This window comes from Abrus precatorius, unplaced genomic scaffold (genome assembly GCF_003935025.1).
Source record: "Abrus precatorius isolate BTA unplaced genomic scaffold, Abrus_2018 Scaffold3, whole genome shotgun sequence".
Lineage (NCBI taxonomy): Eukaryota > Viridiplantae > Streptophyta > Magnoliopsida > Fabales > Fabaceae > Abrus > Abrus precatorius.
The window spans coordinates 35,185,427-35,202,074 of NW_020874373.1; the positions used below are offsets into that span (position 1 = coordinate 35,185,427).

The following is a 16,648-nucleotide window of genomic DNA, read 5'->3' on the forward strand; positions in this document are numbered from 1 at the left end:
TTGAGATTTAAAATTAAAAATAGAGTTAAATTTAATAAATAATAATTTAAAAATTCATGCAACTTAATAAGAATAAAATTAACTCTAAAAAAATTTGTTGGATAATCAAAATTTAAATTTATAGTATAATATTTGTAAGAGATTATAGTTAAATAAATAAAAATACATATTAGCATAAATAAATAAATAATTACATATCCTTAAAAAAATTTCATTTAGTTGTGGACTATTTGAGCCCAATTCTGAGCAAAGCCTTCTCCTCTTTCTCCGGCTTTAGGGTTTCTTCATCCTCGAAGCTTCAACACACACTTCTCCGCTCCTTCTGATTTTCGTGGTTCTCACTTTCGAGATTCAAAACATGGCTAATAGTGCGCTTTCTCTTTCAACAATCTCGAATTTCCGCATTTTTCTTTCTTCACTCACATAACGCCATTGATGCCTCGTTTTATGCAGCCACAGCTAGATCTTTTCTCCAAGTGGCCGCAACGGAGGAAGCTGCCCCACCTCTTAGAGTCGTTCAGATTGAGGGATTGGTATGCTTTATTCACTTCAATTTCTAAACTGCTGCATGAAACTGCTTTTGGAATCACCAAAAAAATGTTGCATTTATATGGGGTTTTGAAGGGTTGCATTATTTGTAATTATGGTTCTCTATTTGTTTTTTGCATTTGGGTAGTCTGCAAATATGTTGCGTTGTAACTTCACTTTTTTATGGACTCCAATTATGTAAGAATTTTGAAATTGCAACGTTTAAGCAACTTCTAACATCCGAGTTTGTGTGGATGGGGCTCTAATGGGTAGGTCTATTGTTGTATTTCTATGTATGTGTGTGTATACCTATTTCCTGATAAAATATTGTATCATTAAAGTTGGAGAAGTTTTTGAGGCAGGGCCCATATTGTGAGAGTATCTTCAATTATTTTTGCATAGTGAACAGAAATACTTACACCATTCTGGGTGATGTTGTTTCTGGCTGAACAGGTTATCCTGAAGATAATTAAGCATTGTAAGGACCACTCGCCTGCTTTAGTCACCGGACAACTTCTTGGGTTGGATGTTGGCAGTGTTCTTGAAGTTACTAACTGCTTCCCCTTTCCAGTATGATATCACCTTTCTTTTTCTTTCTTTGTTTCTCCATTTTTAATTCTTCAATGCTGCCTTCCTGAAGTTATCGTGTTTGTTACTTAAAATTGCAGATGAGGGAGGAGGATGAGGAAATTGAAGCTGATGGTGCTAATTACCAGCTCGAAATGATGAGATGCTTGAGGGAGGTTAATGTTGACAATAATACTGTTGGATGGTATGTATGATGAAAATACAACTTTCATATGAGATACCTACTCAAGTGTTTTAAACTTTAATGGTTTGATAAATGTTTTGGAATTTGGTTTGATATGTTCTTTGTAATAATTTCTCCAATACATGTGATAATTCTTTGAATCTAGGTACCAGTCTACATTGCTTGGCTCCTTTCAGACTGTGGAGCTTATTGAAACGTTTATGAATTACCAGGTAATGGCTGTTAAAATTTGTTTTGTTTAAGATGGGGTTTCTTTGTTAGTACCTTGTAACTATTTGTTATTGTGGAAACCAAATGCGCCTATAGTTTTCTATTTAATGTAAATGTGCTAATCTCATTTTGTTCATGTGTCTCCAAAATATTCTTCCCTTGCCAGAAGCGGTCATTAATGGGAGGTGATTACATAAGTTTCACACTAGTCTGCAGAACTAAAATTTAGAAATAGAATGCCCAACAGGCCAACACATGATGTGGTCTGCAACACCAAGGGTTTGAATTTCAGATATCAGTGTATTTTGTTGGATGAGAATGACTTTTGTTACAAATAACTTGGAATTTTACATGAGCTAAACTATATTTACTGATGTGCTTACTATATTGCTTTGAACTTTGAAGTGAAAATAGGTGTTTGTAAAATAGGAGAGTTGAGATGACTAAGGAAAAAGACAAATAAATCTATGTTTGTGTATAACCAGATGATGTGAATATCATGTTTTTTTCCCTTGTCTAGGTTTTCTGTTGCTTAAATTTACTACACATGACCGATGGTTATTTCTGATATTTAAAATTTAAAAGTTAGTTTGTAGGATGCAGTCCTTTGGGCCTTTTTTATTTTGGGGGTTTAAGTCAATCTTAACAACATTATCATTTCAGGTATATAAATTTTTCTTTCTAACATACCAATGTTTTTCAGGAGAATATTAGACGCTGTGTTTGCATAATATATGATCCGTCAAGGTCTGATCAAGGTGTTCTAGCTTTGAAGGCCTTGAAACTTTCTGACTCATTTATGGAACTCTATCGCAGCAACAATTTTACTGGAGAGAAGTATGGATTTTCTTCTAGATGTCTTGTCTTTAAGATAAGTTGAACCATTTGATTTCTTATTTTTCTTCTTTCTTGTGGTATAGATTGAGGGAGAAGAACTTATCATGGGTGGATATCTTCGAGGAAATACCTGTAAGCTTTCTTGAAAATTGTGCTTTTGGTTTGACCAAATACTTGCTTCATTGTAATGATTTTTTTTTTTTATAATTTTAAATGCCTTGTACTTCCCAAATCATCTTAAAAGTAAAGTGGTTCAAAATTTGTAATGATTGAAAAACACATTCATCATGGTGGATTGGAATAGTAATAATCTTGGTCAAATTGATTAATGCAACAATTAAGAATGAATTAGACATTTGACTGGCATTCACATCAATATTCTCTTGTAACATATTTTATGGTACTGAAGTGTATTAATTAATTTTGGATTATATTTTTGTTAGTAGGACATAGGTTTGTATTTAAAGCTGATCATGCTTCATATGTATTTATATATCAGATCAAAGTTTCAAATTCTGCCCTTATCAGTGCTTTTATGACAGAGCTTGAACCTGATACCCCAGTCACCCAGGTGAACTATGATCTTTACAAGATATTCTTTTGATCATTTAAAATGTAGTTTATGTTTACATCTGCTGTTGTGCCATTGCAGTGTGATTATGATCGCTTACAATTGTCAACCAGTTCATTAATGGAGAGGAATATGGAATTTTTGATTGAATGCATGGATGACTTGTCACTAGAACAACAAAAGGTCATTTTAGGTCTTCATTAGTTGTTTTTTTTTTTTTTAAATTTTAGATGTATCTGACTGAAATTTCTTTTATTTTAGTTCCAATTCTACTATAGGAGCTTGTCTCGTCAACAGGCTCAGCAGCAAGCATGGCTTCAAAAGAGAAGGTATTATTTAATTTGGTTTTGAACTGGTGCTAGTTCAATCTAATAATTGCATTATGTTTTTGTTTGTTGTAAGATTAGAATGCAGAGACTGGCAGTAAGACTTGTGTGGTTTTAAGATATTATTAACATGTTTGGATGATGCTTTTGCTAACTCATTTGTTTTGGTTCAAATCCCATAAATTGGTTATTACATCTTTGAATGAGTTTTCCAATTGTTTTAGATTTTGTTTCCTTTTTTCATTATTTCTTGATTAGTTTGTAACAGGTTGGTTAGAGAGGACCTACTTACCAATTTAATCTGTTCAACTCATTACTTATTTAGGGAACTGAGCCAACAATGAAATTTTCATGAAAACTTCATCTGTCTAACAATATCACGTGCTTATTATTATCAAAAGAAAATAGACAAGTCAGTACGTAATTTTTTTTTTCAAATAACTTTTGAGGCATACACATTGACCTATTAAATTAAGTTCAATTATCCATGCCATATTGACATTAAATTTGTATACATTTGGATTTTTGTGCTATTCAGTAAAATAAAGGTTCTGTTTGTAGAGTATGTTGGAAATTAGAGTTTACTCAAGGTTGAGGGTCATAATTTACTTAATTTGCACCACTTATATATTGGTTTAAAAGACTGGTATACCTAATAGTGGTTGATCACAATGGAAGCGTACTTTGACCCTAGGTGAACTTTACTGAGGTTATAATTGTGGAGTTGGCACCCTTTGGTGGACTTCGCATTACTGTCACGGTGTCACCACCCTTGTTCTAAGATTTAGTCTCCTATGTTTGTGAGGATATTTAGCCAACAACTCCAAAGTAGTAATGAGAAGGATAATGAGATTGAAGGGGATGCGTTCATATTGCTATGGCTGATTGATAAACCAAAATGCAATAGTGCATCAACGGTGGTGCCATTGAATTTTTTGGGGAAAGGGGGAGAATGTTTTATAGCTCTGATGCATGTCAAGTCATTTCATGCCAAGCTGTGTTTTATGATGTATAAATGAATGCTAAAATATAAGTTGGTAACAATTTTCAAGTCCAGTAGTTATAAGTTTTGACTGAAGGTAAAGGTAATCCAGCATAATTTGGATTCACATAGCTCTTGGGATCAAATATAGAGCATGTCTGTTTACACAGACAATCTTAATGTTGAATTTCTTTGGCCTGTCTTTTATTTTTCACACGACTACAGAGATTGGAAGTTGCAATAGTTAGCTTAGCCTTGTTCCAATTATTGGTTTAATATATTATCTGTTTTGATTTTTGTTATATTAGGGCGGAGAACATGGCTCGTAAAGCTGCAGGAGAAGAACCTTTGCCGGAGGAAGATCCTTCAAATCCCATTTTCAAGCCGCTCGCTGAACCATCACGATTGGAGAGCTTCCTCATAACAAATCAAATTTCAAACTACTGCAACCAAATTAATGGGTATGTAACTATGTTTTCATGGTAGCCAGGTCATGTTTTTCATGTTGAGAAGCAAGATACTCTAGTTGCCCATTTGAATTTCCTGCAGTTTCCTTTATTTTGGCTATATTTAATAAAGTTTAATCGTTATTGCATTTTCTGTCGCATGTTCTGCAGGGTGTCAGGGCAGAGCTTCAACAGACTCTATTTGATGAAGGCTTTGCATGAGGATTGAGAATGCAATTTTTGTTTTTCATTATGATGTTTGCTTTTATCCAATTTCTTTTCCGTATAGGATGATAATTTTATGCGAATTTGGTAGAATAGTAGAGAATCGATCATGCTTTTAGGGCCACCGAATTTTTTGTTTTATGAACCCATTCAATTGTATGCAGTAAAATGTTTCTTCAGAGGCACATGCAGTGCTACTTGTTGCTTGCTATGTGGGCTTCATTACGAAATTCAGCATCCAGCTATATTAAAATTAATCGACTAGACTACTTTTAATTCATTTTATCAAAAAGTATTTATACTTTTTTTGTGAAGCTATCTTGTATGAGTAGAAATTTGATGGTATAAATGAAATATTAACATCCCGCTTTGATGAGTTGTGTTGATGGGAAAAGAAGTCTTATCAATCACAATGCTAACAGCGTAACAATCACAAGTAGTTATTGTGTTCTCCTTTGAAGTTTGAACCCAAAAATAGCTATTTTTATATTTACTGTCAATCATATCAAGCAGTTTTATTATATTTGCATTTTAAAAAATGTTTTTGAAGAAATCCAAGTAGGCTATGTTCTTTTGAGGAATACATATTTAAGGAAAAAAAACGCCCTTTCACAATAGTAAACCGAAACGGCTTATAGGGACTCCTTTTCCGAATATTCCATGGGTTGAATTTTCTGCAATAACGTATTGGAGTGAAGAGGCGTCCATACGTATTTAGCCTAACCTGTTTATACCCCTTAACTATGAATGATGATCAACTTAGCTAAATAAAATTATGTAGTTAAAAATGTTTGAATTCAATGTGGTTTAGCGGAGAATTTTTCTTCTCTAAAAGTTTCCGCAGCCAGAAATAATTGATAACACAAATCTGTATTCATGCCCAAGATTTTTAAATTTGTTCTTTCCAATGTCTAATACGTTAACTGAACAGCGTGATTATATTTTTTCATGCAGCTACATTGCTATAAATTGTAATTTGATCAAAATTTAGTAAATATAATTCGATAAACTGATAGTCTGATACCAATAAAAGAGAAAACAAGAGTTGAGAATTAGAGATTTATGATACCGATTTCCATTTATACGGGGAAAACCTGCTTGTACTTGAATGAACAGTCCACATAAACCGAAGCAAAGTTAAAAAGGATACATGGCATAAGAAAAAAAATAAAAATAAAAAGAAAACGAAAAAACAGTAATCTTAACAGTAACGAAGATTTTCTATATTTCAAGCTAGTTAGATAGAGAAGCATGTCTCATCATCAAAACACTTCCATCCTTTGAGGAACTGGAGTTTTAATGACTTGCAGTATTTGCACCACTTCAGCCATAGTAGGTCTGCTAGAAGGTATTTGAGAAGTGCATACCATTGCTAGCTTCAGAACTGGCAACACTTCATCCTCAGGGTACTCACTCATGCTTTGATCCACACAATCCAACACATTCCCTTGCTCAAGCAACACCCTTACATGGTCATTCAGTATCAGCACATTGTCTTCTCCATACTCCACTGGCCTTCTACCTGTCACCAGCTCAAGGATCATCACTCCAAAACCGTACACATCACATTTCTCATTGACCCTTAAGCTTTGGCATGCTAATTCTGGTGCTACATATCCTAATGCACTCTGAAACCTGTTGCTCATAACATGCCTGTCTAGCTTTGTCAGAAGCCGAGCTAACCCAAAATCTGAGATTTTCGGGTTGCAATTTTCATCAAGCAAAATGTTACTTGGCTTTATGTTGTAATGAATGATTGGAGGACGGAAAGAATGGTGCAAGTGGGCAAGACCCTTTGCTGTTCCAAGCAAAATTTTAAATCTAATAGCCCAAGAAAGTGGAGGACTAGAAGGAAGTCTTTCATGTAGCTTGGTTTGCAGGCTACCATTTGGTGCATACTCAGTTACTAAAAGCTGTAATTGAGGAGTCCAATAGTATCCTTTCAATGCTATTAGATTTGGGTGCCTTGCTTTTCCTAGGATTCTGACTTCCCTATCGAAGTCTTCTGGATATTGGATTATGTTCGAGGTAATAAGCTTTTTGATTGCCACCACTCTACCTTGTGATCCCAATGGTACCTTATATACAGTTCCAAAGACTCCTTCCCCAATCTCAGATGCCTTGTTGAGCAAGGACTCAGGATTGCTGATCCAATCAGATGAGGACTGTGAATCCAACAGAACAAGCTTTCCTGTGGCTGGGCTTCCAGATCTTGAAGAGCTTGAGCACATGCTTTCCAAAGCATTATCCACAAATGATAGCTTTCTCCTTACAGAAACATTAAGCAAGCTAACAGCAATTACTCCTAATACAATGACAAAGGATGCAGATATTGCTACAATAGCAGATACACTAAGGAACCTGTGGCGATGAATTTGGCCAGGCACAGATGATTCATTTCTTTGTCTTTGGGGACCTATTTGGTTGTTATAGGCATTTGGGTCTAGCACTAGTGGCTTGGGGACATTCATCTTACATGGACCATTCAACAAGGGTGAGCAAAGACCAAGATTTCCTTCCAAGGAACTTTTGTCCAAGTTCTGAAATATGCTACCTGCAGGAAGCCTGCCCGTGAGCCTGTTATATGATATGTTCACAGCAAGAAGACTTTGAAGCATTCCAAGCTCCATTGGTATCTCTCCAATTAACTCATTGAGTTCCAGTTTGAGAATTTTGAGTTTGTTTAACTTTGACATGGACTTTGGAATTGAACCAGTCAAATTATTGTGAGACAAACTCCTGCATAAAAAGAGAAAGAATTAGTACCTTACAAAAAGTTGTGCACAAAAGATGATACTAGAGCTTGAGAAATAGGAGGCATACAGCAAGTAAAGAGATGTGCAATTCCCAATCTCATCTGGAATAGATCCCTTCAGTGAATTTCCATCCAGTTGAAGGACAGCTAAATTGCCTGAATCACATATATCTGCTGGAACTGAACCATACAAGGCACTGTAACGAAGATCCAAAACTGTTAGGTTCTGAAGGAGACCAAATTCTGGAGGCATCTGCGAATGAAGATCATTCCAAGACAGGTTCAAATATCTTAGTTTTGAAAGAAGACCCATTTCTGCAGGGATATTCCCTTGGAGATGGTTATCTGAAAGATCCAAATTGGTGAGTGTTTCCAAGAGTCTGCTTGAGGCTGCAGGAATTGTACCCATCAGACCATTATGGGATAAGTCTATTTCCTCCAATCCTTGGCCAAACAAGCCCTCGGGAATGGTTCCATTGAAACCATTACCTCTGAGCCTGATCACAGATAACTTTGTGCAGGAACCCAATGATGATGGAATATTTCCAACAAGCTTGTTATTTGAAATGCTAAAATAAGATAGTGATCTCAATTCCCCTATTGAGTGCGGGATGCTTCCAGTGAACTGATTGTTTGAGAGCTCTAGTTGTTCAAGACTGGTCATGTTACCAATCCACTGAGGAAACTCATTCGTGAAAAGATTATTTGATGCCTTGAAATAGCTCAAAGAATTCAGCCTCCCAAGTGACTCTGGTAGTTCTCCACTGAGCTGATTATCACTGAAATCAAACCTACTCAGATGCAGGCAGAGCCCAATATCAGTAGGTAATGGACCTGAAAACTGGTTACCTTGTAATAAAATCTCTTTCAAGTTATGTATGGATGAAATTCCACTAGGTAGAGTGCCAGATAAGGCATTGTTGGATAGATCCAAAGTCCTAAGCCTGCTCAGTGACCAAATCCCAGTGAAGTCCACATTACCACTGAAACGATTATTGGAAAGATTAAGGCTATTCAAAGAGGAACATCTAGACAATGACCCCGGAATTTGTCCTTCAAACATGTTCCAAGCTAGAGAAAGGTGATGAAGCGAAAACCATCTCTCAAACAAGTTGTCAGGGATTGGTCCTGAGAATGAATTCTCTGAAAGATCAAGAAATCTTATTGAACTCAAATTTACAAAAGAAGTAGGTATGGGACCAGAAAGACCATTGTGACTAAGGTTCAACCTTTCAAGACTATTGGAAAGAGTAAGTGATGGACTAATACTCCCACTCAAGTTGTTGTGAGAAAGAGACAATACCGTTAGATGCTGCAACTTCTCAAGACCTCTTCCAATCTTCCCAGATAATCCTAAGCCATCCAATGAGACCTCTGTGACTCTTCCACTCTCAGGATTGCATTGCACAAACTGCCATGAACATGGGTTGACATCATCTTCATTCCACGAAGCAAGATAAGAAGGGTCATGAAGGTCTGATTTAAACACAATCAGACCAAGAACATCATCATTCAACTGAACAGGAATGTCATTGTTTCCCAAGCAAGTCAGCAAATAGGAAACTGAAATCAGTAAACTTAAAACTCTCCAATGAAACTGAACACTTGTCATTCTTCTCTTCTTCTTCCTCTTCTTGAGGTTGAATTATCTTTCTATCTTTGGTAGTTAGCTTATTTTTTGTAAGGATAACATAGTATGTGAGAACTGTAATGACCGGTAGATGTTACACTACCTTAGCGAAAACGATATTACATGTGTGTTCACGAGAAGTAGAGAAGAATATTTTACAAAAATGGGGTGAGAGATGGGTCATTGAGAAAGCCAATAATGGGTGAATATGGTATTGTTAGTGTAGTCCGTGATCAAACAGTTTTGGTCCAACAAACATGGCTTAGCTACTGACAAATTGCCACCCCATTACAACTTACAAGGCCCTTGTCCAAACAAAGGCCTTTGTCGTGTCCTACAACCTCTTCCTCCTTGTGCCTTCGTTTTCTGTTCTCAAATGTTGAGTGAGTTAGTACTTTATATGCTTTTTTTTTTTTTATGTGAATTGAAGAATAATTTTGTATGCTACTATTTCCTTGTGAGGTTTTGTAGTTTTACTATCATTCAAATGATGCATTGATCTTGATGCTTCTATGAGGAGGAGCTAACACTCCAATACCAAGGTGCATTTTTTTTAGTTGAAATCACAGATACTAGGAGCAAATACTTCCAAGTCTTGTCTCTGCAAAATGTCATGTGGTTTATTTTTCTTTTGGGGATTTTAAATTGAGAAATATTAGTTGTCCTTCTATCTAGAGAAAGAGAATCTCGATTATGGATTATAAGAGAGAGATTATGTAGTTCAGTAGGAAAATAATATTCTATTTGTTGTCTATACCATAGAGCATGGTAGTATATAACCATAAAGGGGGTAGAAAAGTCTCTTCAACTTTTGTCAAAGAAAATGTCTATATTGTTAGGTGACAAGATAATTAAATAAAAGTAAACAAAAAGATGAGAAGAATAAATTTATCTACAAGATAATTAAATAATTCAACTACATCATAAGGATTGTTTGTTTCTTAATGTTGTTTAGCTACAGTCATAATTACTCCATTATATCACTGCCTTGCTGTATATCAAATATCAATAGATCCTATAGCAATAGGTGACAAAAACCATATTGCTATGCTGTGTAATGACAAAGAGAATGCAACTGATTCTCACTTTCTGTATATTACCTTCGTAAAAAAGGCATCCCATGACAGCTAACACTTTTTCCCATAATTTCATTCTAGTATGGAGAAATATTAATTATTAGGGAGTTTCCATATTCATCTTCACTTTAGGTAGAATTTCCAGGTACCAAATAACTTTCTAATTTTTTCTTGGCTAGGAATCTTCGGTGAATTTTGTACACCCCCTTTTAAATTATTTATCCACATTTGCTAGAATCCACCAATATACAGCAAAATGGACTGTATCAAGATCAAGCAACTCGTGTATTCAACTATTGATTGCAGTTTCCTAGTATAACTTGTTCATCACGTTTATTTCAAGCTATGGTACGTTATTCTCAAGAATCTGGACGTGGAAGAGAAATATTTTTACGTTTTAGTTCAAACCATAAAAATAATATTATTGAAAATTAGCTATATAGAAAGAACAAAAAAAAGGTAATATATGCTAATGTCTTAGCCCGTTTTATTCTTATAAAAGAGATTTGAGTATTTTATGTCATTGTGCAAAAATAAGAAAACGAAGTTATTTTGCAAAAGTAAAAATAGAACAACCCATTGATCTCAAACTTCCTTTTCCCATGCATCTTTTTGTCATTAAACATTCATGTATAAAAAAACGTTTTTGAATCAAGATTTATGAAAATATTAGCTAATATTCTAAAAAATGTTTAAATAGATCAAACGTAGATTTAACAAATTATCAAGAACACCGTTCTTAAATATGGTATTCATATCAAATCATCATCAATAAACCAAATCAATAAGCCTTTTTTTATTATTTAAAATCAACAAGCCTTTTGTTTTGGAACAAAATGAACCCTCCTCTCTTTTAATGGTGTGAAAATCTTGCATACTAGAGTCCCACCAACCATCATCTTACACTGTTTTGGGGCCACCTTTTGATTTCATTCCATGAACAATTATTAGGGACAAAAAAAATGAAGAATGAGTAAAGTACCATTCTTTGATTAAAACAATGATCCATTTGGCTGAACTGAATGAGTTCAATCTTGTTTGAAGACACATTTTATTCTGTGATTCCCATGCAAAAGTGCATACTTTTATGGATATATCATCACCTAAAAGAGCATGGTGCCTTTAAATCAGCCATAAATAATGAGTAAAAGCTGTAGTAACTGAATTTAATAAAACCCCTTTTCATGGTGGGGATAACAATTTTTCCTTCCAACTTACAAAATTATGATTATTTTTTTCCTTGTTACTGTTAAGTGATTAATAAGTAATAACAAAATAAATAATTTTGAAATATTATTGTTCATCAAAGAAAAACAAATAATCATTATTTTCAAATAAGGCATAAGTAATTTATTTAATAATTTAAGCTTTTTCGCTTTTTTCAAAATTTGACCCTTCCTTGCTTGTCCTTACTCCGAAATGTTTCCATCAATACAGGGACCACTGGCTAGGAAAGTGCTTTTATACTACACTAACCAAAACATATACACATTTCAGATAAATGTAAATAACACATATCTTTAAATTCAAAATTACATATTAATTACAACTATGGATTAATTACAACTTTTTATAAGTTTATCCACATATTTATTGGTATAAAACAAGTATTTTAATATTTTTCAAAATTAATAATAACAATTTTTTTTAAAAAAAAAAATATTCGTAGCATTTATATGATTTGAAATGTGTATTTGGTCTTGTTGGCGTGGGTCCAAGGCAACATGGGTTGTGTGTGATGGGCACAGGCAGTGGTCACAAAATCCAAATCCGATTCACGAGATTCTTTTGGGTCACTACCCCACACACTCTCTTATTGCTTCTTTCTATTTTGTTTCTTTGTCCCCACATTTCCACACATATTATGTCACATAAGAACATCAATACACGATTAAAATTTATTAAAAACTAAAAAAAATAAAAGAAAAATATAATTCACATAGTTTTTATAGTTTTTAATCAATACTAACATTAATTTAAAAAATATGTATATTAAAACAAATAGTTGTTTAAGTTTTCAATTAATGAGATGATAATATCACTAGGTGAGGATTGAATCTTCGTTGTTCATTACCTTTAAGTAACAAGCATTCATTTATTTTGTAATGAAAACTATGCAGATAACAATTAAAATGGTAGAAAAAAAATTTTAACAAAATTTTAGACTCAATTTATTGAAATGACGTCTTCGAGTTTAATATATTTATAATTGAGATTGGAGCTCTAAATTAAAAACAATTATCACATTAAATGATAAAATAAATGCACAAATTTGGGAAGTTTAGATTATCACTAAATGACGACCCTACATTTCTTTTTGAATTTTGGGTGAACATATCTCTTGAAATTGTTCCCATTTTTCTCTAAAAAAATGGAATTAATAAAAAATAATAAAGGAAAAATTATATTACAAACAACAGGAAGAAAAATAATTAAGATAAAATAGAAATAAACATGCTCATTATAAGTCATGTGCGGACTTGAAAATTGAATCATAAAAAAATTGAAACTTGAATAGTATCCATGCTTCTCACTTTTAAAAAAATTCATACTAAAACAACACCCACTTTATATTTGGTTGAAAATAAAATAAAAAAAATAAAAACACGTTTCATTTCTGTTTTTAAAATGATTTTTTATTTTTAAAAATAAAAAAATTAAACATGTTCTAAGATTTCTGTAAGATTCTTAAGATATATGGAACGAAGACATTCTATTAAATTTTGGACCTAGAAGAAGAATGAGCCCTATCCTCTGTGCAAGATGGCCACAAGACTAAGCCAGGCTTTTTCTACACGACCCAAGAAAAAAAAAGGCAAGCTTTTTCTTAAGAATATTTTTATTGACAGAAAATAACATTTCTATTTTATCGTTTTTTACTTTTATTTGTTTTGATTTAATTTTTTTAGTATAATACATGAGAGTATATTTAAATATTTTTATATATGATACTATCTTTCTTTGTGAAGTTAAAAATTTATATTCAAATCAGTTTAAATTATTATATAACTATTTTATTTCAACTACCCATTTAGTAAAATAGTATTAAAAATATTATTGAATAAAATTTACATTCGAAATTTTATCATGATAGTTAGTATTAAATTAATTTAATTTTTTTGAATAACTAAGGTTTCAAATTAATATTAACTAGTCATATATATGTGGAGTGACAATTTGACCTAATTTTAATGGTTACCTATAGAAATTAATCACAATAAATGCAAGTCTAAATAATGTAGTATCGATTAATCTTTTTCAGTACTTACACACATGGAATTATATTTTATAAATAAACATACAAATACTCATTATGTATGGAATTGACGTTAAACTTATTATTCCCATGAAGTCTCAATTCAAATTTTTTTTTCTTAAATGCAAATATGACTACAAATACTTTATCACCCCTTGCCTAAATTCTACACACATGTCATCACTAGCAGTACAAGAGAATCCATGCATATTGATATTCTTAATAAAGTCGATCCTCATTTACCTATTCATTATTTGTGAATATTATAAATAAGTTTGTAATTAAGCTTCGTTGTATAACTACCCTAATTAAGAAGATTCACAGGAAGTCTCTTAGCATAACTTACTAATCTTGAATCGTGTTGGAATGATGTAGCTTATTAGGGAATTTAATGATAATTTATTCATTTCTATCTTTATCAATTTATAGAAGTCATTGGTTTTACATTTTTTGATGTTGGTACACCATTTTGGGGAATATCTCTGGTACTTGATTACACCAATCTTCTCACGGCAAGAGTAGATGTTTTTCTTATTAATTTTTGTTTCATGACTTTGTCTTAAAAAGTGTAAGGTTTTCTATATGCTTTGAAGAACATCAAGGCATGTGTTATATTGGTTTCACCATTCTATTTTTATTTGGTATACTCATATTTACCTTGTCCACCACTGCCAAATCTCAGCATGTGTTCTCCCCATGTATCTTCTTATTGCAATTTGAGCTTAGAAAATAATGTTATTAATTAAACTGTCTAACTATTTCAGGAGCGTTGTCACAATTTTGATTATACGAAATCTTAATTAAAATACATGTCTCATCAACTTGTTAATTTTCTCCTTTCTTCTCCCCCCCCCCCCCCCCACACACACACAAAATTCTACATGAAAATTATCTAATGATAAAGAATCTGATACTATCAATTTTGAAAAAAATATATATATTCTTCTAAAAGTAAAGAATAGATACACAAAATTGCCATGTTTCAATTTTTTGTTGTTTTACATTGACTTGATTTTATGATGTTCCTAAATGTAAACCAATCTGAAATCATTGTACTAAATAGTCAAGGCATTGACTGTAACAGTGAATATGTGGTCCTAGTTTGGTGAATGTAAAAGAGTGAGGAGGTTTCTTCATTTTATCATCAAAGCTTAGAGATGGTAAGATTTGATCGATCACCAGCTCTCTTCTGCAATCCCAGTGTAGATGTTCCCTTCTACTGACCAAAGCGTTTGGTTCATCAAGTTACACCCAACCTACTTCAAGATGAATCATTTGGACACAATGTGCCAAAAAAATAAAAAGAAAATATAACAGCCAATGCCAAGGCATGGTTACACCTTAGAAATTGCTCTCAGTCCAACACCACTTGCATTCCAAATAAAAGTAAACCAAACTATGTGCATTACACCGCGTAGAATGAAGTATATGTATACATATAACATTAATACCAAGAAATTTACAATTTCTTCTGGTGGGTATTCACATCAATCTCAGAAATACAAGGTGAGCATGATTCATTGTAGAAAACCTTACCATGCTCTATGATCTTGATTAATCAGACTGACTAACATAAAATACTGCCTAAAACAAAAGTGGAAGGATCTAGAATCTCAAAAATGATCTATAAATTAACATGAATGATATTACTAAATGAACTAGCAGGAATCAAGATATTCATGAGTGCTTCCTATTATACTGTAGCAAGATTGCATAAGTACCATTCCTATTATACTCGTCAGGACTCAGAAATTGTCCCAAGGAAACCAATCTATATGTTGATATTTTTTTGTAATATGCCTTTGTGCTATATACATACACAAAATCTGCAGGTTCAGAAACCATCATGAATTGACCACATGAAGAAAAATGAATAGACCGGATTTAGTAACAACCTCCTTGCCTTAAACATGGTAAAAAATATATTTAATCTTATTTAGCTTGGGATGAACAGGTCAACCATCTAAGAGTCTTAATCCAACTCTAATATCGGATTAGATAGACTTCGAAATCCATTGACCATAGAAATAATTCACTTAGACATATCCTAAACACGAGGACAAGTGAACATGAATTATTTTTCAATTAAAAGGGTGAATTAATAAAAATAAATAAATCAAAGACATATTTGTTACAATCAATTAGGTCCCACATGCTTTGAAGTGTATATGCACCACTACCCATTTGTCGAGGCTTCTGTTTTTGCTTCTCCATCACATTGAAATTCTACCCTAAAAGTTAGATCATGGGCATTAACATTTGAATTTTCAACTAGATATAAACTTGGGCAGTTGAATTTTTTTCAAGGAAAAGAAATTTTATAATTAGTATACAATTAATAAACCATCTTAACATGCAAAATTTCCATCTCATTAAAAAAGAATATGGAATAAGGGTGATGAGATTTCCACGACACAACACATCTTTCGTGCTTATATGCCTTTAAAAATAAGTCTATGTTATAGTACATAAGTTATACCATTGTTTTTTACTTTGTATTCACAATATATATTATTAGCATTTATATAAAGTCATTTTGGACAATCGATGATGTGTTGCATCAAAAATTGGCTCTGGCCTCAAGATTTTTAGTTTGTCTCTCTGTTAGTCTAGTAATAGTTTGATCCCCAAAAACTACTAAGATTTTTTTATCATTCTTAAATCTGATCAATTGTCACCAATCACAAAGATATAATAAAACTTAAACTTTAAAAGCAAAAGTGATCATTAAATTTAATATGTTGACAGTCTGCTTTTCATTCCTTGGTGTTCTGAATCTATTCTTAATATGGAGTTGTTCTTTTTTTTCACGATGATAGGAAACTATTCCTTTAGAGTATATTTTCTTTTTTATTGCATAGGAGAAAAAAGTGTTGGGTTGGACTCCCAACTATGTGTCCAAAAGTCCAACTTTTCAAACTCATTTTCTACACTTAATTGAGGGGAGTGAGAAGTCAGTGGAGTGGGTGAGAGAAGTCCATTTTCGCAGTCTAGTGTGAGTATTTTCGGTGAGAGGCATAAAAAAGAGAGAAGG

The 16,648-nt window shown here is 32.9% G+C and overlaps 2 protein-coding genes across 2 annotated transcripts; one reads left to right on the top strand and one right to left on the bottom strand.

Annotated features, from left to right (window-relative positions):
* Window positions 1–210: 210 nt before the first annotated feature.
* On the top strand, window positions 211–5,009 carry LOC113861173 (eukaryotic translation initiation factor 3 subunit H). Its single transcript, XM_027493811.1, has 12 exons — window positions 211–368; window positions 454–533; window positions 982–1,098; window positions 1,197–1,300; window positions 1,446–1,512; window positions 2,214–2,347; window positions 2,431–2,479; window positions 2,847–2,918; window positions 3,000–3,101; window positions 3,180–3,247; window positions 4,535–4,687; window positions 4,844–5,009. Exons 1-12 carry the CDS (start codon window positions 359–361, stop codon window positions 4,899–4,901), a joined length of 1,014 nt encoding a protein of 337 aa, XP_027349612.1. The 5' UTR covers window positions 211–358; the 3' UTR covers window positions 4,902–5,009.
* Window positions 5,010–6,152: 1,143 nt separating this feature from the next.
* LOC113862573 (probably inactive leucine-rich repeat receptor-like protein kinase At3g28040) lies at window positions 6,153–9,264 on the bottom strand. Its single transcript, XM_027495653.1, has 2 exons — window positions 7,721–9,264; window positions 6,153–7,636 (listed from the first exon to the last, which is right to left on the bottom strand). The coding sequence occupies exons 1-2, from the start codon at window positions 9,262–9,264 to the stop codon at window positions 6,160–6,162; spliced, it is 3,021 nt and encodes a 1,006-aa protein (XP_027351454.1). The 3' UTR covers window positions 6,153–6,159.
* Between the last annotated feature and the right edge of the window lie 7,384 nt (window positions 9,265–16,648).

What these genes read in the sequence shown, in the direction of transcription:
- LOC113861173 (XM_027493811.1), top strand. An exon ending in AAACGTTTATGAATTACCAG is followed by an intron (nt 1,513 to 2,213) that starts GTAATGGCTGTT and finishes AATGTTTTTCAG; the next exon opens with GAGAATATTAGACGCTGTGT. An exon ending in ATATCTTCGAGGAAATACCT is followed by an intron (nt 2,480 to 2,846) that starts GTAAGCTTTCTT and finishes TTTATATATCAG; the next exon opens with ATCAAAGTTTCAAATTCTGC.
- LOC113862573 (XM_027495653.1), bottom strand. Translation starts at nt 9,264, where the DNA reads ATGACAAGTGTTCAGTTTCATTGGAGAGTTTTAAGTTTACTGATTTCA. An exon ending in TGCACATCTCTTTACTTGCT is followed by an intron (nt 7,637 to 7,720) that starts GTATGCCTCCTA and finishes CTTTTTATGCAG; the next exon opens with GAGTTTGTCTCACAATAATT.